We start from the raw sequence: 23,878 nt of genomic DNA, 5'->3' as shown, positions 1-23,878 counted from the left end.
AATTTCATACTGTTCTTGGTTTGTGGGTGGGAGTGAGCAGAGAAATAAACAAGTTTGTTACACTTCATTTGATTTACCATTAAGTCAATCTGAGGTTTGATCTGGTTCTAGCTTGGATAAACCCAATCACAAACTTAGGTTGGGAATCATTATATAGGTTTAAAGTATCGTTGCATTCTAGTTTGTAAACTTGCTAGCCAAAAGAATGAAGTTTAGCTATTAGGCAATACTATGAAATTTTCATTCATTACCATTGCAAAGTTTGATTTGTATTAATAAGATTGACAGAGATACTGTTTCCTTCTGGCCACTTTATGCAAAAGCAGGTGGGTAACTTTAGATAACATCACATAAATGAAATGGGTAAGATTTCTAAGTATTTATGGGATGATGTTTTCTGAATTACATTTAGGATTATGCATGACTAAACATAGTGGGAATATTTTGCCTATGGAATTTTTCCCTTGTACAGGCATGGCCATGATCTGTTTGAAGAGTCCTCCCATGATCCCAGACTCTATGGCCCTTAGGTTAGTATTTTTGTTGTTGTTTTTAAAGTTGTATAAAAAGAATAATTGTTCAATTTGTCTTATTCTTTTTTTGTAGGCTTCAGTCGAGCAGCGTTACCATTTGGTTTAGTAAGAAGAGAACTGTCCTGTGAGGGATACTCCATCGATCTTCGGTGTCCAGGGAGTGATGTCATCATGATCGAGAGTGCTAATTATGGGAGGACAGATGATAAAATTTGTGATGCAGATCCTTTCCAAATGGAGAACACAGAATGTTTCCTCCCTGATGCCTACAAAATTATGACGCAAAGGTAATCATAATGCTGATTACAGCTCGTTACAAAAAAAGTTTAATCTATTTTCTACCCATCCAAATAAAGTTTCACTTCACTTTCTATGGATTTTTTATTTCTCTTTTTTAAAAACAAATATGTTCATTTTTACCAAGAAATATTTTTTAAATGTTTATTTTTTCTTATCTGCCTAAAATGCAAGAAAGCAGAAAAGTGGCTACAAGGAAACAGAATTATTTTCTTTGCAAAGTTGCTGTATTCTTCTCTTGGGAATTCAGAATCCCACTCAGAATTTTTCAGAAGTGGCTTTCTGTTTAAGAACCTTCTAGATATCCATGCTAATTAAAACATTTAATGCATCAATAATTGACCTCTTCCCCATCTAGAAAATGTATCAGTGTCAAGCTTCTTCTGCATACATTGAATAATGCATTTTCAATGTGCTTTTGCAGCTGGATTTTCCTATGTGAAACAACCCTGTGCAGTAGGCCTCAAGTCTTTCAATTCAATAACAACCTGTGTCGGAGGCCTTAAATGTTTCTTCTCTACCACAACCCTGTCCAAAGTAGCTCTTAATGCCTGAGGAGCTGATCTTTATACTCTGCAGGTGAGCTGTAATTCCAGGAGCTCTCCAGGCCACACCTGTAGGTTGACTACCGCTGGGTTGGAAATATTCCTGGAGGTTTGGAAGTAGCACTTCAAAATCATACAATGCCTCAGAGTCCAGCCTTCAAAGGAGCCATTTTTGCCTACAGTTGGTAGGGAGTGGTGCAGGTGTGTTCCTCTTGGGCTATGGGTTATGGCCAGCCCTTACCAGCAACTGTTTGTATTCTGGGGTGCAGACAGGCAGACCAGCATCAGTCCTGTGAGTCTGGAAAGTGCAGGAAAATCTAAATAAATATTTACAGCCTGAAACTGTAAATAGAGAACAAGTAAATGTCTGGAGACACATGGTAACTGAATGACTTATTGGCCTGGTAAATAACCTTGCCCTGGCAAATAAAAAAACAGTGTATAAAAACCTTACTATGGTCGAGACTGCTGTGCACAGAGAGTCTTCCTCTTAGGGTTGCCAGCTTCCCTGTGAGGCTTGCTACCCCACCTCCCTCATGGGGAGTCTGCTATGGGCAGAGAAAGGGAAGACAATTGGAAAATGCTTTGAGACCCTGCTGGGTCACTGCAGCCCATTCCCATTTCTCTCAGATCTCTCAGAACCCCACATACCTCACAGGTTGACTATTGTGGAGAGACAAATGGAAAAGGTGTTTGTAAACCGCTTTGAGACTCCTTTGGGTAGTAAGCAATAGGGTACAAAAATCCGTTCTTCTAAGGAGCAACCATGAAAGAAGCATGTGGATACATAACAATTTATCAACAGTGAACAAATGGAAAAGAAGGAACACGGTGGACACCTGTGTACTGTGACTACCCCATGTGTATTAGGGCAGAGGGGCATTTCGGTGAATGTGGCCTAATTCACACAAGAAGGGAAATGATGCAGAACTGGGAGGAATTGGTTGCCATGTAATCTTCCCCTAAGAAGAATCTCCAGTCTGATTTTCCCTTCACATATCTGAAGACATGGCTCTGGAAAGCTCATCTTTAACCACTATTCCAAAATTCCCAAAGGTCATTCCTATCTCACACTCAACGAATATTCCACACCACAGGTTCTTGACACCCATAACTCCACACCCATACCCTCATTTGCTACCATACCACCACAACCTCCCACACAATACACACAATCAACACCATGCCCTTACAGACTGGACAACTCCTCCCCTTCCTCTTCCCACTGCTAAGCTCTAGCGCCCATTGTATTCTTAGATACAACGGGCTTTGCCCCTAGTGTGTATGTGTGTGTGTGTGTGTGTGTGTGTGTGTGTGTGTGTGTATATATACACACACACACACACAGAGAAAGAAAGAGAGAGAGAGAGAGAGAGAGCAGCCCTTTTATAGCCACTGGTTATCCTTTATACCCTATTACCAACATATCATAACAGGTGGTAGATTTGTTTAGGGCAGATATAAGACCATTGTGCAGATATTCATAACTCAAGCTGTATTGAAACAACCTTCCATTTTTGAGAGAGAGAGATACCAAATTTTACTTAATACAAATGGTGGGTTGGATCCAAATTGATAGTGATAATAGAAAGGGTAAACTACAAAATATGAAATTTTAATATTAGTAAGTTCAATTTTGAAAAAAACCCCCACTAAGTTCTGCTTATAATTCATAGAAGACTTGGTATATCAAAACATCTCATTCAAATACAGGTGTTCTACTTTATAGGGCAAAAACAAATATATTTTATTTGATTCATATATAATAAAAGAAGTATAAAATAAATATAGATTTTGCTGCATACATTTCTAATAATGTCTCCGTAATGTCTTACTGCAATTAAGGCAATATACCACACTGCAATTAAAAGCCAGAAATGGCCTGTAAAGTCAGTACTGTAGGAACCAAAGACATTTAACAAGCATGTGGTGCAATGTAATGTTCTGTATACTTCACAGAAGCTTCTAAATTCTAATGAGGTATACTTCCTTCCGCCCCACTTGCCCATGTGAACATTTATTGACAGTTAATTCTGTCTAATTATGATATATTGGTTGCTGATCACTTGGGGCTTGTAGGTAGATTTAGAACATAGTATTCCATTGAGTTTTCTTACATCTGGCACAATCTAACTACCATTTTTAAGATCCATTTATTTCAGTAGAAGAATAAGCATGTTATTTAATTCCATTAGCAGTAGAATAGGATTTCATTCATCAGTCTGGCTGGGATCATGTTCATTGTATTAAATAACTGGAGTGTTGAGGCGTGATTGATTAATTTGTTTGTTTGTTTTTTAATCATTTTTTTTAATGATGCAACTCCAAAGACCTGCTGGAGATAGATAACAAAATAAAATGATACAATCAAATAATCAGTCACAACATAAAAATGAGCCATAAAAATGGCTTCACAAAATATATATTCAGCTCCCAGTAGCATCTATGGCAAATGCAGTTTCAAGACCTAAAGAAATGTTTTTGTCTGTCCTAGCTGACAGTGGGCAAGAAATGTGGAGATAGAACATTAAATCTTGGCCATTATCTGTGACAATGTAATATGATTAAGGTGTACAATTCGTTCACCCATATTTTAGAATCAGCTGGTAATGTGACAACAGCGTGTTTCACCTCTGGATGTGATTGCACACATCTGATTAACCTAACTAATTGTAATCAGAAATTCAGTTACTCATAATGGCAAACAGTGGAAATGAAAATGATGAAGCTCTTTCCTTTAAATGTATTCAACAATATAACTAGAAATGTGTTCAAGAATCTGTTTGTTAAGGAACTAAAGTATTACCATTTCAGCACATGGGTTGATTCACTGCACTGACTCTGCTATATTAGGTGTATCAAGCTAGTGAACAATCACGCCCCAAAGATTCTCATGCTGCAATAGTCTTCCCTCTCATGTCACTCATTCATCCTTCAGAGAACACAGCTGCGCGAAATCTAAGCTCAATATGAGAACTGTTTACTTGCTTGGCTCCCTGACCTTTCTATTTGTAGTTTAGCAATGAGGCCATTTAAAATTCCTTTAAGTTTAATTTGAAATTCCTTATACTTTTACTATGTTAAGTATGATAAGGGGAAAAATGCCCATTTATTTGAAGGCAGGAAGGGGAAGGAAAGGGAGATATTCTCCTGCCATCAGATATCTTCTGGCAAATTATGTTTTTAATTCTTTTTGTCAACGTGAATGACATTTGGCTGAAAGAAAACAAAAATAAATTACCTTCCTGATCAGATTTCATCCTGCCAGCATGTTTCACATATTTCCATGCTTGTCAGGCATGGGGGGGGGGGAGCAGGGCAGGGATATGAGACTAGTATCCTTTCAAGTGAAAAACAAGGCTGGCCGTCTTCTTTCTAATGATAATGAATAAAGGAAAATCTATCACTAAAATCTAGAGTCTTGGACAGATGGATGTTGAACTCACCCATTTCATCTGATTAATCTCATCAGTATGAATTGCTTTGGCCCCTTAAGCCCCAGTTCTGCACTAGTGGAAAGCCTGAACCAGTTTGTGAAATAGTTTCCCGGCTACCTCATTACATTACAGTGCACCCTACTGAGAACCATTTTGGAGCATCTTGCTATGTATACTTTGTGACAGCTCTCAAAAATGGTTTTGTAAAATGAGCCCCAGTACAATGTTCCAATTCCATTTCCTAACTCGGGTGTAAAATGTCCTAATGTTCCAAGCTTCATCTCCAGCTTCCCTGTGCAGCTGAGAATAAAGAAACCTTCTTTTGGGATTTTTCAGCCTTAGACAAGGACGCTACTGACCTCTTCTGCTGTGTTGGATTTTATGTGAATGATGATAGTAGCTGTTCTCTCCATGGATCAGAGTTGCAGCCTTTTGTTAATGGCATTCTTTAGTGAAAATGATGCCTTCTAGCTGAGTGCTGCCTACATTTTTACATTTCAGTTTCGTTGCATACTTACTTTTCTTGCTGTGCCCCAAAAGTAACTGTATTGATTGTCACATATCAGATACCAATTTGGACAAGTGCATTCCCTAACTGAATGTGCATCAAAGCTGTCATTGTAAATGACTGATCTCAAATATCAGGTCCTTATTTTCCTTTGGCATGTTATTGGCTTTCAATACCAGAGTCTGAAAGATGCTTGACAAACCTCTACTGTACATGATTATCAGAGCCAGACACTCTCTCTTAGACATTCCTTTATTTGGAGCTGGCTTCAGCTGACATCAAAGCCGACTCGCAGACACAGGCATTCTTTCTGCAAACCCTTCTTAGAGAATACATTTGTAGTCAGATGGGTGATTGCTGAGTTCTTCCCATTTAAGCTAGGTCTCTTAAAATTGACCACATTTTGTGAATTCACTGTAAAGCAAACAAATGTGAGAGCCTGCAGCCAAATGAAATACTTACAATTATCTGAGTAGTGTTTTATAATGCTAGTATTTAGCAAAGCACAAAGTGGAACCAAAATGTTTCACATTTGCTGCTATTGTTACTAGTGAAATTTTGCTTCAGTGATACAAATGATTTTAATCTAAAGTTACTCCGTATAAAAACCTTATTTGTTAGGTAGTAGGCTAGTATTTTTATTCCTATACTGCCATTGGAAAAAAAGCTGAGGTTGAGAGGAAATGGCCATGTATGGAGTTCATAAAAGAGCTGAGATTCAAACTGGGGGGCTTCCTGATCCATGGCCACTACATTCCGCATTCTCAACTGAAAACAGGCATATCCCATAACATACTGAATCACAATGGTATGCAATGAAACACTACCAGCTGTAAAATCCTGTACATATGATTGGCTGCTACAGTTATGGCCATGTAATGATTTATGGTAGGACGTTCTCACGAATCATCCCTTCACTCATTAGCTGTCATATTCCCTTAAGCTTTGCGCAAGCACAGCGCTTGTATGCAATTCCCACTCCTCTCTGCAGCCTTGTCATGTGTCATGGGATAAAGTTAATGAGGCTTCCCTTCCTTTTCCAACCCTCAAAAGATGAGGAGAGTTACTAAATGCTTCAGGTTATGGGCTAGTTATATTATGGGCCAGGCCTAGAGATCCTCAGAACAAATGTGATTTTCCTTCATTGTCTGCAAAACTATGAAAATCAGAGCTAACACCCTAATGTCAGTATTAACACCATAAAATCAGCCATCATATATCCTTTACAAAAAATAGTGTTTCATCTATCCAGGTGACCCAGTGGTGTCTCAAATTACATAATATACAAAACAGAGGAGGTTAAGTGATTTTGGAGACCTTTCCCTTCCATTATGAAAGCATGGTTAATTACAGGATACTGGCCATCCTACCCACTACATCAGAATAATATGGATTTGGGATTCCTGTACATGGGGATCACCGTTTACCTCATGTTTTTCCTGAAAGCCCTTTTATTCAGCTGTGATTATTGGTGAATAGGCAATGAAACCAAGATTTTTTAAATTCAAATATAATTTAAATATTCATCAAAGAGGACTTATGCTTGAAACTGACAGATGCTATTAACATCAAAAAATATAATTAACTGCACTGGGTATCATGAAGCAGAGTTAGCCAAATAGCCGAGAGGTCTAATTGCTCTAGAGTTTGCAAAGCAATAGTTTATGTATTATACGGTTGCTGTGGAATTAATAGCAATGTGGTTTCTTATGTGAGGCCTTGAAAACTTTTTGTGAAGGTTTATTGCTCTATAGAAATATGTTGAATATCATGTAATAATAAAACAGGAGTGATACACAAAGCAAGATCTGAAGATAGAAACCTGTAGGGAAGTGGAGATCGTAAATTGCAAGAAATTAGTGAGCCTTTAGATCAGCAAAGAGAACTTTTATGGGACTTATGCATTATTTACCTCCATAGGTTATAGACAAATTAAATGTTTCTTCACATAATTAGGATTGTAACATTAGTAGTGAAGTGCACAATTGTACTTGCAGGAAGTTGCAGCTGCACTGACATCCCAAATTATACCTAGAGATTACTCCCATGACACAAACATAATCTCTTGGTTAAAATGAAAACATAATCCTGACCTTTTGTGTACTTTTGATGATAACTTTTCAAATTGAACCACTTAGGTTTTTGCATTTGCTGTCCCCAACCAGTCTTGAATGGGTCAGGTACCCTAACTGCATTTTATCCCTACATTTAATAAACTCTGAAGTGGGAGAGTTTAAAGGTTAAGGATAAAAACAGCAGCATAATTTTAGACTGCATCAGCTCTTCCTCTGAGAATGGTTGCAGCTAATTGCCTATTGAATTGATTGAAGAAGCCTAAATAATCCCAGACCACCTTTATAGATGTAAAACAGAATGCTATAGCCAAATTTAAAGGAACTTTAATTTTTCCTTATGTGATCTGCACATTTTAAAATGTGGGGTCATCTTTGTGTTGGACATTGGTAACACATGTCCTGCTGTTAAACAATCCAGTGTATAGGAAGGGCACTAAAATGCACCCACCTAAACTCCCAATTGCTTATGAAGATTTTGTGTCATACAATATTTAGCATGCCAATCCTGTTTATATCGGTGACATAAGAGAGTGTGCAAGTTCTCTGAACTGTCTTTGCGGTTTAACAACACACCACCTTGTACTCCCAGGCCTGCATATAGATATTTAAAGAACTTCAGCCTAACATTTTATGTGTCATGATGAACAGAACCTATAAAGCAAGTGACTGCTATGAAGTTAATGCAGTCTAAGAGAATAACAGAATTAATGCTTTCCTCTGTAATATTTTTAGCTTGCTACAGATATATCAAGTGGTCATTTTTTTACAAATCCCTCATATAAACCTTCAATGTCAACTTTGTCTGCTAGCATAATAATGCTATTGAAGAATTATAGTTACATATTCTTTAAATCTTATGTTCAAACATATGTTTGCTTTGACTGCTTCATTTTTAATTAAGATTGTTACAGTGTTTTATTCCCTGATTCACTTCATGAGACCTTCAAATTTTGAAAGAAGTCTGGGTAGTAAAAGTATTTATTTGGGCTATACTAGGAATTATTGCCTAACATCAAGAACGTTATGAACTGCTTCAGATGTTGAAGAAAGCATCTCTAGTCTTTTGTGTTTTCCAGTTCCTCTACAATGCCATCATCTCTGAAATGTAAGGGGTACATGTTTTAAAGATCATTCCAACACTACTAATGCATCTCTGACGTGGGTGTTATTTTATTATTTTACTTTTGCAGAGGAGCAGAAAGCACTAGATAAGATATCTCCAGTTTTTTGGAGCTTGTGGGTCCCTTTGGAATTCAGACCCACAGTGGTGAGTGCAAGCATAATCTCCATCTCCAGGTTATAATGAAAACATAATCCTGATTTTTTCTGCATCTTTGGCGATAGGTCCGGGAATGAGATTATGCATAACTCTAATAGTAACTCTTTAGCGTTTCAGGCAGAAGCTTTATTTTAAAGGATGCCTTTTAAAATGAGCATGTTGTTTTAAATCAGTTTCTTGCATACCTTGTCACACAGTGAAGATCCTTGTGCTATGGTGGCATCTTTAGACATCTGCATAGTCAATCATATATCCATTGGGCAGTCATCAACCCTGCAGGACAAAAGCCACCCGTGGGCCTGCCCACATTCTATAACTACTTGGCAGGCACTAGGAAAGGTGTTGGGAGGGTGTCTTGGTACCCACAGGAACCACATTGAGGGCCTCTCCACTACAGTCTTTACTTCCTGCTCATGCTGAATACCCTGGATGCAGCTGTTCTTAGTTTTGTCACAGTAATCAAGGATAAATAGCTGAGTATCTGTGGGAGAAATTTGCATTTAAAAATGCCTGAACATGAAATATAGTGTCTCAGAATATAACATCTACATATTTAAAACTTTTACTACATGTAAATGGTAATAATAATGTCTAGCTAGCATATTCACTTACAACCCCTTCTCACTCCCCTAGACTTTGGGGAGGCTGGAAGTCCCGAGTTGAACTAGTAGAGAGCCAGTTTGGTGTAGTGGTTAGGAGTGCGGACTTCTAATCTGGCATGCCAGGTTCGATTCTGCGCTCCCCCACATGCAACCAGCTGGGTGACCTTGGGCTCGCCACGGTACTGATAAAACTGTTCTGACCGGGCAGTGATATCAGCGCTCTCTCAGCCTCACCCACCCCACAGGGTGTCTGTTGTGGGGAGAGGAATGGGAAGGTGACTGTAAGCCGCTTTGAGCCTCCTTCGGGTAGGGAAAAGCGGCATATAAGAACCAACTCTTCTTCTTCTTCTATTTCATTTCACCAAGATATATACACTGGAAGTATAAAAACCGTATTATTTTATTAGTGACAGGGGGTGCAAGCCTTATCTTTAACCTTGCTGTTGTGATATTGCTTTCTTGCTGTGAATTCCAGCCAGAAGGGGTAATGATGTTGAACATGTCTTTAATCTAGGAATTTTACCAACTCGGCAAAGCTATTGTTCCAGCATAAATCATATGCCTGTCCTCAACCTTAGGACTTGTATGAGGAACTGTTTCTGTGTGCAGCAATGAGGCAGGTGGGGTTCACTCTTTATCTTGTTCTGGAAGAATATTCACTTATGTGCACATCTGCATGATGGTAACTTTCAGGCAGTGAAATCAGTGGTACAATTACCCATAGGTCATTTCTCATTTCAAATGTATCCGCTGTCAAGCGTGTGTTATACCACTGTTAGTATCAGAGAGAGCTTGAAAAACTGTCACTCTCTGTATACTTAACATTCTGAGATAATTCTTTTGCCTTTGTGACTAACATATAGTATAAAGATCCCTCAGTGTAGTTGCACTTTTTAAACAGCTCTTTGGGTAACAGGCTGTAAGTCTAAATACATATGAGTTAGCATTCAGTTATCATGAATGCCATCAGCAATGCCTTGTTGCTTTCTTATCAGCTACTTCCTGCTGTCAACCCAGTGCTTATTTCATTGCATCCAATGTAATACAGTATTATGTCTAGCTAATGTGGGGGGTTTAATTGTACAAGCATATGAAGCTCTTGCAGTGGCAGGCAATTTGGTAAAAAGGATTGGATTATAAATATTTCCATCTTGATTAAAGATTAGTTGGGAGTTGATAGCAGTGAGCCCGTCAGTCTCTTTGCAGGTTTCTGGCATTTTTTTAACATGCTTCTCAGAGAAAGAGGGCACCAAAGTACTAATTTCCAAAGATTTGTTTTAAAAGGCAATACAGTCTGCCTTAAAAAAAAATCAATACAAATCTGCCATTTTTGTCAGTTGCTCATGGCAGATTCTAGTAGAACACATTCAGAGAAGCAACCTAATCTCCCCTCTTTCTTGAAACAACTGAACTCCTTTGAGTTGCAAGAGTGAAAAGATACCTTTTGAGAGGGAGTATTACACCTGGAACCTTTACAAACTTTCCAGATGCTAATTATATCCAGACACTATGGTGGCTGATGAACAACAGCTCTTTTGTAGCTTGCTTCCTCTCCCCCCAGGGAAAAAAGTACTTGTAGCATAAAATTCAGAGATACATTTTAATAGAAAATGACACCGCCACTATTTAGTTGATTATCGACTGCTCCAGGGGGACACTACTACTGTCGCATGTTTTAAACCACATGGTGCGCATGAGGTTGGGGAGCCCAGGAGATGAAATTAAAAGCCTTTCAGTTACTTATTAGCCACCAGTTTGACATTTATACCTTTAAAGCCATGATTGGAAAGTTATGGGGAAGGGGGGGGGCAGTCATGACATTCTGGTCTCAGATTGCAATCTAATCAGTAGAAGAAAGAAAAGAAAAAAAATCCTATCATTAGAGAATGCCTTGAGATCAGTCATCTTATGTCCCAGCTGCATTTAAAGTTCAGTTTGACTGTATATTGGAATGTGCTGTAATATATCATCATATCAATATAAATATAATGCAGATGCTCACAACCGAGGCTGATAAATAGACCCCCAAAGAGAACCCCCCCCCCAATGGGTTATTTAACAGAAAGAAATATTTTTGCCCTCAGGAACTGGCTCAGGCTACAAACAAAGGGTTTTATGTTTTGATTTTCCTCCTTCCCTCCCGCTTTTGCTTCATTACTGACTATAATACTCTGAGAGGGTAATTAATGGGCAAGAAGAGCCATTTAGGGAAAACCAGAGCCATGAGAGTAAAAATATTTCTCCATGGAAAGATCTTTAAGGAATAAATAATTACAAGCGCCAGGGTTTGCGATGACCAATCTAAATTTGAGCATAATTAGGAGGAGCATGGTCTGAGAAAAGAAGCGCTTTGCATGTGCTGCCGTTATCGCATCATGCAACTAATTAAATATTTAGAAGCCCACCCCCTCCCCTTCTCCCCCCTCACTACTTAAAGAAAAATAACCTGCCACAAAAGGGCTGGTAACTTTTGTAGATAATTAACGGGTTATAGGGGGGGGGGAGAAATTCAGATTGCCTCCAAGGTTCTGCAAGGTCATGTCTTATTATGCTGTATCTTCTATATGGCCTGGTAACGTTCTTGCTAATTTAAATCTTAACTAGGACATCCCATAGCGATTTCCCATTTCCCTTGTCAAAATGGGAAGTGATTGTTCTATATGTGAAAACTGCAGTAGGTGAATGTTTTCATAAGTAATTGGTCCTAATTGACACTGGCCCCAATATATAGAAATATATTTTAATTATCCAAGATGAGGTTTTGAGATTCCAGGTATCCTACAGGCACTTGAATAAATGTATGCACAGTTGCTATCTCTGTGTACCTGCAATCATGTGGTCCCAGAAATATGTTGAGACATGATGACCCTGTGAAATTATGTGGGTCTCAGTGGTCTTCACTGTAAATAAATATGTCTTATTTTGCTCCTAAAACTAAGCTACTTTTATGTTGAATGTGCATTTCTGCAAATGAAAGTTGGGCTGGATTAATAAGACTCTGAGCGAGTTGGGCCTAATTTGCATTAAACTGACCCAAAGGTCTTGTAAAATTGCTCAGAATTATCAAGGCGTCTAACTTATTGAAGGTTTTACTAACAAATTAGTGATGTTGCTTTAAAAATTGCTTATTTTGCTCATTAAAGGAGCTTTTAAGGCCGTTTGAAGATATATTCAAAATCTATGCAAATTACTACGTATAAAAGAAAAATCACGATACCATTGGCATTGTACATCTGGGCACCAGTTATTACTCAGAGAATTACATTACAACAAGAAGAGAAAAAAGAGATTGATTTGTAAAACTTTTAAGCCTATTATGAACACTTAAATACCAAATTGCCAGTTTCTCCTCTCTCGTTCTTTTTAGGAGGTACCTACATAGAAGGATAAGTTTAAGAAATACATGCCCCACATTGCTCAGAACCATGCATTTCTTTAGATACTGGTTAGTATGTTTATTGCCTATTCAATAGTATCTGTGCGGGAAAGAAAATCATTTGCTACTCTCTCTTTTAGGGTGTGTTATTAACTTATATTTCTTCCTTAAAATGCTATATCAGTATTTTTCAGTAGTTAGCAGATTTTTTTCTGTCAGTGTGTGTGTGTGTTACACACTCCAGTCTGCAGCTAAATTTTTAAAATACAAAGCATCAGCGCCCAATTCTTATTACAAGATGTACTCTTTGAGATCAAACCCTATCCTTACATTGTCTCAAGTATCTTTTTACACTTATTCACCTAGTGAAGAAAGCATTTTCCATTCATAGTCAACAGCACTTTATACTTAACATGTTCTATTATAGATCCCTTACACTGAAGGGAAGTTCTGGATCTAATTCTTGAAAGAACCAATGTCAAGCTCTGACATTGGAATATTAAGCAAATGAAGAGTACTTACCAAGGGTGTATATAATATATTCTCAAAATCCTAACATGGAACAGATTTGTTTGGACTTATTTTAGTTCACTATAGGAGACACAATAACTCTTATACATGTGCTTAGCCTTGAGTATATGTGGTTGGACATACATTTAGAAATTGTACAACATTGTTTCTACATTGGACAGGCACTAACCAAAGTTTAACCTTTTTAAATATTAATGGTAAAATCTGATAAATTTTGTGAATTTATTTAATTCTGTTTGGCATAGACATACTTAACTCATCAAAGAAATGGCCTGGACAATGAAAATGGAAACCTGAACATTCTGTTTGTAGAGTGAAAATATTTCAGCAATTCAACCAGATAATGTATTGAAAATGCTTGGCAAAAGGGTATTTTAAGGCAAACCCCTCCCCGCAGCTACCCCTCTGTCACTGGACAATCTTCATTCATTGCAACAGCAGGAAAATAGGAAAACTTGAAGATGCTGTTCTAAAATAAATTTAATTGAGCTGAGAATTATAGCTGAAAAAGCACATCATTATTGCATGTCTGTTTATATAGATCTGTGAGATTGACAATTCAAATGGAACAACAATCCCCAGTGAGGTCAGGCTGCTTCAGGACATGGAGGGGGTGTCTGGGGGGGGGGGGAACCAGCAAGACATTATTGGGTCAGTCGGACTCAAGCGAATACCTGGTGGAGGATCTCCCTTTTGCAAGCCCTGCAAAATTGTGAGCGTTCAGGCAGGGACCTGATCTCTTCAGGGAGCTCGTTCCACCAGGTAGGGGCCAGCGCAGAGAAAGCTAAGGCCCTTGTTGAGGACTGACATACTTCTTTGGGGCCAGAGATCACTAGCCGGTTGGTGTTTGTGGAGTGTAGTGTTCTTTTGGGGGTGTAGATAGAGAGACAATCTCTCAGGTTCACTGGGCCCAGACAGCGTATGGCCTTGAAGGTGAGAACAAAAACCTTAAGCCTGATCCAGAATTCAATTGGGAGCCAGCTGAGTTGTTGGGAGTAATGTCCGGATATGAGATCTCCAAGGTGTATTAGTGGCCTCAGCGTTCTGCACCAGTTGTAGTTTCCGGATCAAGGAATAAGGGTAGGCCTGCGTACAGCAAGTTGCAGAAATCCTATCTAGAGGTGCCTTGATTGATTTTATAAAACTAACCAGAAAAAAATAGTTTTTTTTAAAGCACTAGATTTATTTGAATTGTTTTTAAAATCGTAGCTGTAGTTTTGGCATTTAAAATCAACGATTTCTAATATAATGAGTTTTAATTTCAAGAACTGTACAATGCTGCCATGCCACAAGCAGTATTATTTAATTAATTATGACAAATTGGATCATTACTATGGAACACCTCCTTTGCCATATTAATTACACTACATTTAGTTCCTAATGTTATATTTATATAGTGATTACTAAGGTTCAACAAATCATTATTTTTAAAAAAAGCCCTGCAACTGCAGTTTTCTCACAGCATTAAATTTATTCACAAGGCTCTCCACATACCCTGAAGACCCTCCTCCTGCTGAACTTCTGGTTTGTGTGTTGTTTGAGTGTTGAGTTTTGTTCCTGCTATTAGTTGTGACAGTAATGTTGACTAAACCCACACCCAAAGAGTGTGAGATGCATTTTGGTATCTACACTACAGAAACTGTAATCACTAATTCTTAGTGGTCTCCAAATCAGTTGTTTGGACTTTTTGTTTGGTTTGGCTTCTATTGCTATAACAATGGCATCAAACCAAGAAGCTTTTAGGTGATGTGACTTACTGCTATGTTGCATTTGGAAGACCTCAGGTTCAGCTTCTCACTTCTCTACTTATGGGACCGCATATATCAGCATTATGAAAAGAGCCTTCTGTTCTGTGAGTTAATGTCAGTTGAAGAAGACAGTGTTGAACAATAGGGTGCCTGTGTGTGCTTAAGTCTGAGTATATGCTAAGTAGTCTAGGCCTAAGTTGGATATTGTGTGTTCAACTCACTATTTTGCACAAATACTATGCACGACACAAAAGATGGGGAAAATCTAAGCCTTCTGCAAATTGGACTCCTATGTAGCTGTTATACCTACAGGAGTTGTTGGGGGAAAAGGTGGAATTCTGATTAAATATATATAGTATATATAATATTTAATTCTATAAAATTGAATTATTTCATCTAGGAAAGCCAAAGCACTATAATTATTTTCTTTAAACAGCAGGGTGATGGGGTAGGAGATTATAGGAATTGATATCCCATCAGCATCTTCAGCAGATTATAATATTCAAAGTTATTTCATTGAATCCACAATAGCTTAAGCAATTAAAATACAATATGACAAACAGATCTAATTGTATAAGGATCATTCCAGCATTAATGTGCATAAATGTTCACTCTATATATTTCATCGATCTTCTGTACTTCTCTTGAAACAATTATACGTGAAAACATTCTAGTGTGCAGTTTTCCAAATTTTAGCGCTACTTTCAGCTTGCTTGTCTTGTCTTGATATACCAAGCTTTTCATTTTAATGTTTGAGTATTTGTTCAAGTCTGTAGATTTTACATTTTTAATCTTCCCTAGAACAGTGGTGAATAATGGCCCCTGGCAGGAGATAATGAAATTTTCTTAATTTATATTTTCAAGCAGAAGCCTCAATTGAAAATGGCATCCTATGGCCTGGAGACATAGCTCTAGTGCAAGTTTCAGGGGAGCTGTAATAATAATGCAGTGCCAACGGTGATGGGGAATGATAGGACAGTGAAGAAGTAATTTAAGAAAGAAACGGGAATGCACCAAAGCTTTATTGTAGCATATCTAATGATCTGCTGAAGATTCCCAATGGCTTTTGGAGCATGACAGGAGAAACTAATGTTATCTTGCCAAAACAGAAGCCTCTCCTTAATCAGCAGAGCAAGACTATTGATTAAAGCACCTCACACAAATAGATTACGCGTGGAATCTCATCTCCATACTTTTCACTTCGTAAAGTGTAATAATGAGCATAAGATAATCAAAAGGAGAGCAAAAGCAATTTGTTGGGAATTGTACGAATCGAGATTACAGCGGGAACACAAACAAATTATAATGGAAATAGGGCCGCTTTTAAAGCTAAGCGCGGGAGGATGAACTTGCACAGTATGCTGGGATAAACATGAAGTGGGCAGATTTAACAGCAGGTGAAAGACCAATTTGCTTTTCTGGGACCTTCTTGATCTGAAGTATGAAGAGCCTACTCCTGCATTTGCACAATCATTCATCTGAGGTGAACCAAGTTCGGTATCTTGCTGGAGCTGTTAATTAACTGACCACTTTCGGTTTCAGTTTTCCCACAGGGACATATCTGTACCAGAAAAACTGAACTTTTTTTCATTTGTATTTAAATGAAAAATGTTTTACTATATACATGAAATATGTAAAGTCCTCTAACCATTACTTTCGAATAGGTTCAGAGTACATGTGTAATTGTATGTCTGCAACTGTAGCAGAGAAAGAGATGTCTGTGTAAGGCTGTGTGGTAGAAAGTGTCATCAAGTCAAAGCTGACTTATGGAGACCCCATAGAATTTTGAAGGCAAGAGATGTTCACAGGTGGTTTTTCATTGCCCAACTCTGAGCCTTGACCCTGGTATTCCTTGGAGGTCTCCCATCCAAATACTAACCAGAGCCAACCCTGCTTAGCTTCCAAGATCTAATGAAATTGAGGTATCCTGGGCTGCATAAATGCGTACGCTCTATGAAAATAAATAGGATTCCAAATTAAGGAGGATAGTTGGTTTTTATATGTCACTTTTCTCTACCAGGAGGAGTCTAAAAGTGGCTTATAATCACCTTCCCTTTCCTCTCCACACAACAGACACCCTGGCAGGTAGATGAGGCTGAGAGAGCCCTGATATTATTGCTCGGTCAGAACAGCTTTATCAGCACTGTGACAAGCCCCAGGTCGCCCAGCTGGTTGCATATGGAGGAGGAGTGGGGAATCAAACCCAGCTCACCAGATTAGAAGTCCTTGTTCCTCTCCGGGTAGAAGCATGTTAATGCAGGTAGATATCATTTGGTTTAGAGTTTTTTTAAAAAAGAGTTCTAATAGCAAAATGGAATTTTTCCAGTTCAGTTCAGTCCAACTCAACCCATTGTGTCCATTTCAAGGACATAATGTCCCCAGTATTTCTGAACACTGCATCTTAATTTTGCAACAAGAGGAAATTATATTCCCAACATTCCCATAAACTTTATATCTCCGAAAGCTGTTTCTTTTGTATGGAATTTGAGGGCAGTTATAACCATGAACAAAAAGTTATAGGGCAATGATAATGTAGACAAAGATCTTGAATTCTGAACTAGCCATTTCATCCAACACGTGTAAATTTTCCAGGCAGAAATATCAGCAGTGCCTAACTTATACATATAGAAATATTCCCAAAGATTTATATTATATGTTAGTTTGCCAGAGCATTGGCTCCTGACTTCTAAATTGCGGCACATTACATTAGTTTTGTGTTTAGTGTAATACTGCTAGGTGTTCACCAAGATTTTCCTTACTCAAAACAAATAATATTTTTGTCCCCCCCCGCTAGCTAATATAGCTGAGGGGGGGGGGGGTTGTTTGATTGTTTTACACTATTCTGCTTCATTGAGAAATCTTAATTAGGTGCAGTGTTTATTGATCAGGTTTTTAAATCCTGCCTAGCCATAGGACCTCTGTCTTTGAGGAGCTGAGCTTCAGATAACTCTGCTTGAGCCCCTGCTTGTCACTGTAGTATAGTCAGACTGTACCTATCTTCCCCTAACAAGCCCCTGCCCCCACAGAAAGGCTCAGTGCAAACAACTAGTTACAGTCTATATTATTTTTCTTGAATTAGGTCCATCACAATCTTGGTCAGACCCACAAAAAAACATGATATTCTGAACTGGCTCAGACAAGATGTACCTTGATATACATGTTCAAGTCTTTTCAGAACAAACAAGTGATGCTGCTAATATAGTGATTCAGAGGGCATTCATTTAAAAAAATTTTGTTCACTAATCCAGTTCTCATTTGAGGCCTGCAGATTTGTACTGTGTAAACGGGTATGTTTGGCAGCTAAGCCCAAGGACCAGGCATTAGGATTGCCATCTACAGGTTGGTCCTGAAAAGGTTTTGGGTAGAGTCTGGGGAGAACAGGAATCTCATTGGAATACAGTGTAATAGAGACCACCAAGACTGCCTTCCAAAGCATCCATTTTCTCAAGGGGAACTGTTCTCTGTAGACTGGAAATGGAGGGAACCCACAAGTCTCAACAGGAGACTGACACTTCTATTGGATACACATGTGATGCATTATAGCAGCCAGTATACATAGATCCGGAAAAGTATAGTACCTATAATTGAATACATGAAGATCTTTTATATATATATATATATATATATATATATATATATATATATATATATATATATATATATATATATAATTTTATTATTTATTATTATATGAAGCGTTTACAGAAAAGTAAAGAGAAAAAAAGCGACCAGCTGATATGGTTTGCCATCCTCTTTTAACATACATATTCAGTTATTCAGTTCCCATCACATATTGATCCTGATCTAGAAGTTATTACCATCTTTCTTGGCAGAGTAATTGTTGATACATATAAGAGTATAATCTATTATAAGAATATATACTATTATTGTCTTAGATGATATAAAGTCAGTTCCCTTCATATATTGGTCCTATCCTAAGAGTTACCGCCGCTGTCTTCCCCACAGGAAACCAGGAGAATGCTCCACTGTTCAACACATCCTTCAGGTGGTCGCAGAAAATTAAATTGTGTTTTTTTCCATAGTAGAGTATTTCTGATTGTCCTTCTGTCAGGGCCAAAGAAGTCTCTTGCTTGATTCTTGCTTGCAGTCACCTTTAAGTAGGCTCTGTATACTTTATCAATCTGGATCTCTTCCTCTGGTCACACAGAGATATCTCCTGATAGCTTTTTGCGTGCTGTCACCTTTGAATAGACTCTTTTTATTTTGCTGATCCAAATAACTTCCTGCTCTAAATAGACTTCCAGGTTTTCGGTGCTTTCCTTCCTTAAATCTGTTTTCCCAGGTTCTTCCAAGGTGCTTTGGATTTTTACGTCTCTAGCTCTCTCCCCCTCCTGTTGATTAACTTCCAGACATTGAATTCTCGTTTGTATTGTTGACTGAGCTGTGCCCTCATCAACTGCTCTTTCCAGATCGTCGGCTCCATCCAAAAGCTCCCCCTTAGTCCCTCGGATTTCCTTTTCCACCTTATTGACTGCTTTCAGTATCTTTGAGTTCCCTTCGCATAACAAATGGAAAAGCTGTGCCTTAGTTAATTTTTCCATAGTTCTAGGCAGTCACAGAGTATAAACAGAAAGTCTCGTGAGGTCTTGCAGGAGCACGAGCGATCCCAAATTATCAGTTTGTCGATCTCCGTATCAAGTCAGCTTCCCCCACTGAACTCTCTCCAGCAAAGCTTTAAAGTCTCTTTTTTCTTAAGCTCTCTCTTTGTTTGGTTGGTGGGTATAATTAGCTGGGAGCCTAACACTCGACGAAAGAAGGAATTCACTTGTAAATTGGTTGAGGAGGGGTGGGGGGGAAGAGCTTGTGGGGAAAGAAAAGGGAAAGAAAAGGAAAAGCCAGAAAGCTTTCAATCTTTACTGTTGTAGACTCCAGCTCCTGTCAGTCTAGTAAAAAATGATCAGGGAAGAATGTAGGGTCAGCTGGTCGTTTCAGGCTTAGAAAGTTATTTACGACAAGGGCGCCATCATGACCATAAGCACATGCCGCGGTTGATCCGGAGAGCTTCGTCTCCTCCCTCTCCACGGATCTGTAGGACCCTCAGGATGCCGTTCCCGGTTCCTGGGGCGACCGGCGAGCAGATTTGCGTATCTGCTCAGGTCAGCCAGGTGCGGTTGCTCCTGACCCTCAGCATGGCTTAAGAGCCGGACAGAAGCCCAGATGTTACGGCGCCATCTTCAGTCGTTCTCCTAATATACATGAAGATCTGTTATATATTTTCATTTAATATGCAACCACATTTCTGAAAGTATCACTGCAGAGCTGTCATAGCTGAAATGGAAACTAGCATGTGTATGAATGAACTAGCATCAGTAACTTCCTTTTTAAAATAGAACGATTAAGCAGAAGTCCCTTTAATGAATGCTGCTATGATCAGCTGTTTTAGAGGTCCTGTTGTTTTCAGCATACATGTGGCATTACAGTTACACAGAGCAAATACTTTGAACCTCTCAGAAAGCCTCAAAACATTCTGTTTCAGCAGGAAAATATGCTATTTAAAATAATGTATTGTGCTCTGTCTAATAATAGAAAACAGGACAAGGAGCGATATAGACCTATGAAACTATGTTCTACTCTTTTTGCTTCTGAGATTTTACCAGGAATTGTCCACACACTCACAGCTATAATGGGTAGAAACTTTTAAAATGAAAGTTTCTTTATGCCTTTCCTTCTGCCAATTTTTATTATTTGTATTCCAGGTATGTTGCTTTCTTTTATGCTATTTTATCCCAATTTATGCCATTTATATAAAGTAGGATGCAATTGATGGAAAATAGCCTTGCACAGTGTGTTGATATACGCAGGGAAATCTGGCATGAGGAAATAGCCGTTGGTACAGAATAGAGCCTTGGTGTTTGATTCTCACAAAATCAAAACGGTGATTTTGTTGTTGTTCATGACAAACCAGAAGAAATAAGAAATTTGATAGCATTGCTAATTACTGCAACGGTATCACAGATACAGAAAACACTCTTAGGCTGAGATCTAAAGTGTTACCAACTGTGAAAGAAATCGGCACTATTTCTGATGCTTTCAACAGTATTCTAAAACAAAGCCGTTGAGTAGAGAGGGAGGTGGGTAAGGGGTTTTCAAGTCATATGGAAATGTTGCCGTTAGTCTGGCTTTAATATTTGCACAGCAGCATGAATTTAAAATATAGCTTGATCTTGCACCTGTTGGCAGAAGACAGATGTTAGAAGCTCCTTGACACAAGACAGATCGCTTCAACTTGTGCAAGGGTATTCAGTAGTGTGGGAAGAACTAGTACTGCTGGGATTGATGTACGGCTGAAGTCAAAGGCTAGACTATTATTTTAAGATCTGGCTTCCTTTCCTTCAGTTTACTGACAAACAGAACTCACCCAGGATATCAGCCAAGATTTCTTTGTTTAATCATCAGACTATTTCCGATCTTTTTTACTTTCCTCTTTCTTTTGGTTTTAGGGCAATAGCTAGTTTTGTTCTGCTTTGTTTTCATTTTGAGTAACCATGCTGTAGCCATTTTAAAAAATGTAATCTTAAATGATCAACTCATCAAAGGAATGATCGAGTCTAGAGTTTGTTAATGCCATACTTACACAAATGAACAGCTTTTGATTATAACTCTAACTTTATATAAAATGTATCAGGTCAACTTTTTACCTGGATGTTCTTACTACAGGGCACTGCAGCTTTCCCTGACTGTATTTTAAAATACTAAGGACACTGAAAAATCTGTAAGGAATATATACTGTAAAGAGAGCCAGTGTAAACTATAGAAAAAGCCAAAAGGCAAAACAAAAATCCAGCTTTTAAAGCTACTAGGGTTGATTTTCCACAAAAGAACCAAACAAATCTGTTATTCAACAGGAATTTGATTCTGATGTTAGAGTGACAAGGTAGGATCAGGGAAACCCAAGTTCAAATCCAGTTTTCTATGGAAGCTCTGTGGGTAGCCAGTCACAAACTCTCAACATGATCCACCCCACAGTGTACTTGTAAAGATAAAATAAGAGCCATATTGGTATAGTGGTTCTAATCTGGCAAGCCAAGTTTGATTCCCCACTCCTCCATGTGCAGCCAGTTGGGTGACCTTGAGCTCACCACAGCACTGATAAAGCTGTTCTGACCAAGCTGTAATATCATGGCTCTCTTAGGGTATCTGTTGTAATTTAGTTAAATTAATTGTTTTACTTTCCATTTCCTCTTCCAGATGCAACAACCGAACTCAGTGTATAGTAGTTACTGGGTCGGATGTGTTCCCTGATCCTTGCCCTGGAACATACAAATACCTCGAAGTCCAATATGAATGTGTTCCCTACAGTAAGTACTTGCTATTTGTTCTTGTTCACTTCCTCTAGCTTTCACAGTTGATGCCAGAGCCATGCTACATTCACAAAAAGAGCATACGTTTATGACCTGAGAACTATTATGCATGCGAAGCACTTACAAACTAGGACCTCCAATTAGCTTCACAAAGTGTGGAAAGGAGCCATAATGTAATGCTGGCCAAGTGTCTGTCTGTGTTCTTAAGTGTTTGGCTTTTAAGGCTACTAGGGTTGATTTTCCACAAAAACAAACTTGAATTAGCTATTCAAAAGACTAGATAGGTATTTGTACTTTTGCCCAAGACCAGCTCCCAACAAATTGGCTTGGCTTGTAGTTTTCTAAAGAAACCTCTGGTTTCCATTTTAATCTTCAGCCTTTTGAAAAGATTCCCCGCTGTGGTTACTTGGGTGTTTGTATTCCATGGAAATATTTAGGGACTCTTTCCCTAATTATTATTTGATTTTGTAAGGTTTTTTAAAGTGTTCATATAAAAGCTCATGAGCTTTGCATTTCATGATAACTTTTACATCATTTTACATATAATCATTGATTTTAATTTGCAGAATTCCACAACTTTAAAAGTATTAGATTCAAGCACATGTTATACTATAATTGATTTTAAACTCTCTCCCCCCCCCCTCCGTGCTCTTATAGATGCTTCCAATCTGCAAAGTCCATGAGATTTGAGTTGCCTGCCTTGTCTCTAAAGGGCTGATTCATCCCATTTCTGAAAAGCTTTTGTTTTCTTCTTCATAACATCGTCCCTCAAAATAAAATTCTCGCTTAGCCTCATATTATCCATTAGAGGAAGGTTGTTGCTTGTAACAGTAAACTTTAGCAATGCATTGATTGTGCTTCCATTTATTATAAATGTTAGATTAATGTTCTTAATACACAGCAGCCCTTCCAACTTAAAAAAACACCACTACATTTGTGTTCTTCTCTGTGTGTGGTGTGTATATAAAGAGAATGCACACCTTGCATAAGATGTAGCAATTTAGGGTTAGCACTGATCATGTATCAAAAATCAGAAGAATGTACAAATCCTAAAACAAAAAATATCAAGTCTACTTGTTTAGTTATGCACAAATAAAAAAAAAAAACTAACCTAAAACATATAGGCAGTGCACAATACCAAATCACTGCATTAGCTGTACTGAGTCAAAGGCTGAACACTCATCGTCTTTTCATGTTATTCTTGTTGTGTATTCTGGTATCATTGAGGAAGGGACGTTTTTTGTGATTTTGTTTTTCTGTGCCTTCAGTAAGGTTGGAAGCCTACTGTGTGTGCTGACATTTGTGTCCGTCCTCCTGTGTCTTTCATTGGTGGCTTCTTGTAGTCATTTTTATACTTTTTTTGAGGAGGAGGAATACTGTTTTCCCTATCTAACAAAAAATGTTGTGTTTCATAAAGTCACTTCTACATTAAAGTCATAATTTCTGTTCCTAAATTCCCAGAAAGAGGCAGTGACTAATTTCAAGACATACGGCTAAGGATGCCAACTCTGGGTTGGGAAATTCCTGGAGATTTGGGGTTGGACCCCAGGGAATGTGGGGCGAGGGGAGGGGAGGGGAGGGGACTCAGCAGATTATCACTATGGAGCTCACCCTCCAAAATGGCC

At 38.4% G+C, this 23,878-nt stretch overlaps 1 protein-coding gene across 30 annotated transcripts in view; it reads left to right on the top strand.

The window, feature by feature from the left end:
• ADGRL2 (adhesion G protein-coupled receptor L2) overlaps window positions 1-23,878 on the top strand; it is a 219,062-nt gene that overhangs the window by 130,005 nt on the left and 65,179 nt on the right. For 29 of the 30 annotated variants that reach the window (XM_077333200.1, XM_077333196.1, XM_077333203.1 and 26 more), the window contains exons 3-4: window positions 607-820; window positions 22,141-22,250. In XM_077333200.1, coding sequence (XP_077189315.1) covers window positions 607-820; window positions 22,141-22,250 — 324 coding nt within the window. Of the gene's footprint in view, window positions 1-511; window positions 531-606; window positions 821-22,140; window positions 22,251-23,878 lie in introns of those variants that run through there. The other variant, XM_077333212.1, reaches the window with a different exon arrangement.

The sequence above is a fragment of the Paroedura picta genome, chromosome 4 (assembly GCF_049243985.1).
Source record: "Paroedura picta isolate Pp20150507F chromosome 4, Ppicta_v3.0, whole genome shotgun sequence".
Classification (NCBI taxonomy): domain Eukaryota; kingdom Metazoa; phylum Chordata; class Lepidosauria; order Squamata; family Gekkonidae; genus Paroedura; species Paroedura picta.
The sequence above is the reverse complement of the archived record's forward strand: the minus strand, read 5'-3'. Positions and strand labels throughout refer to the sequence as shown.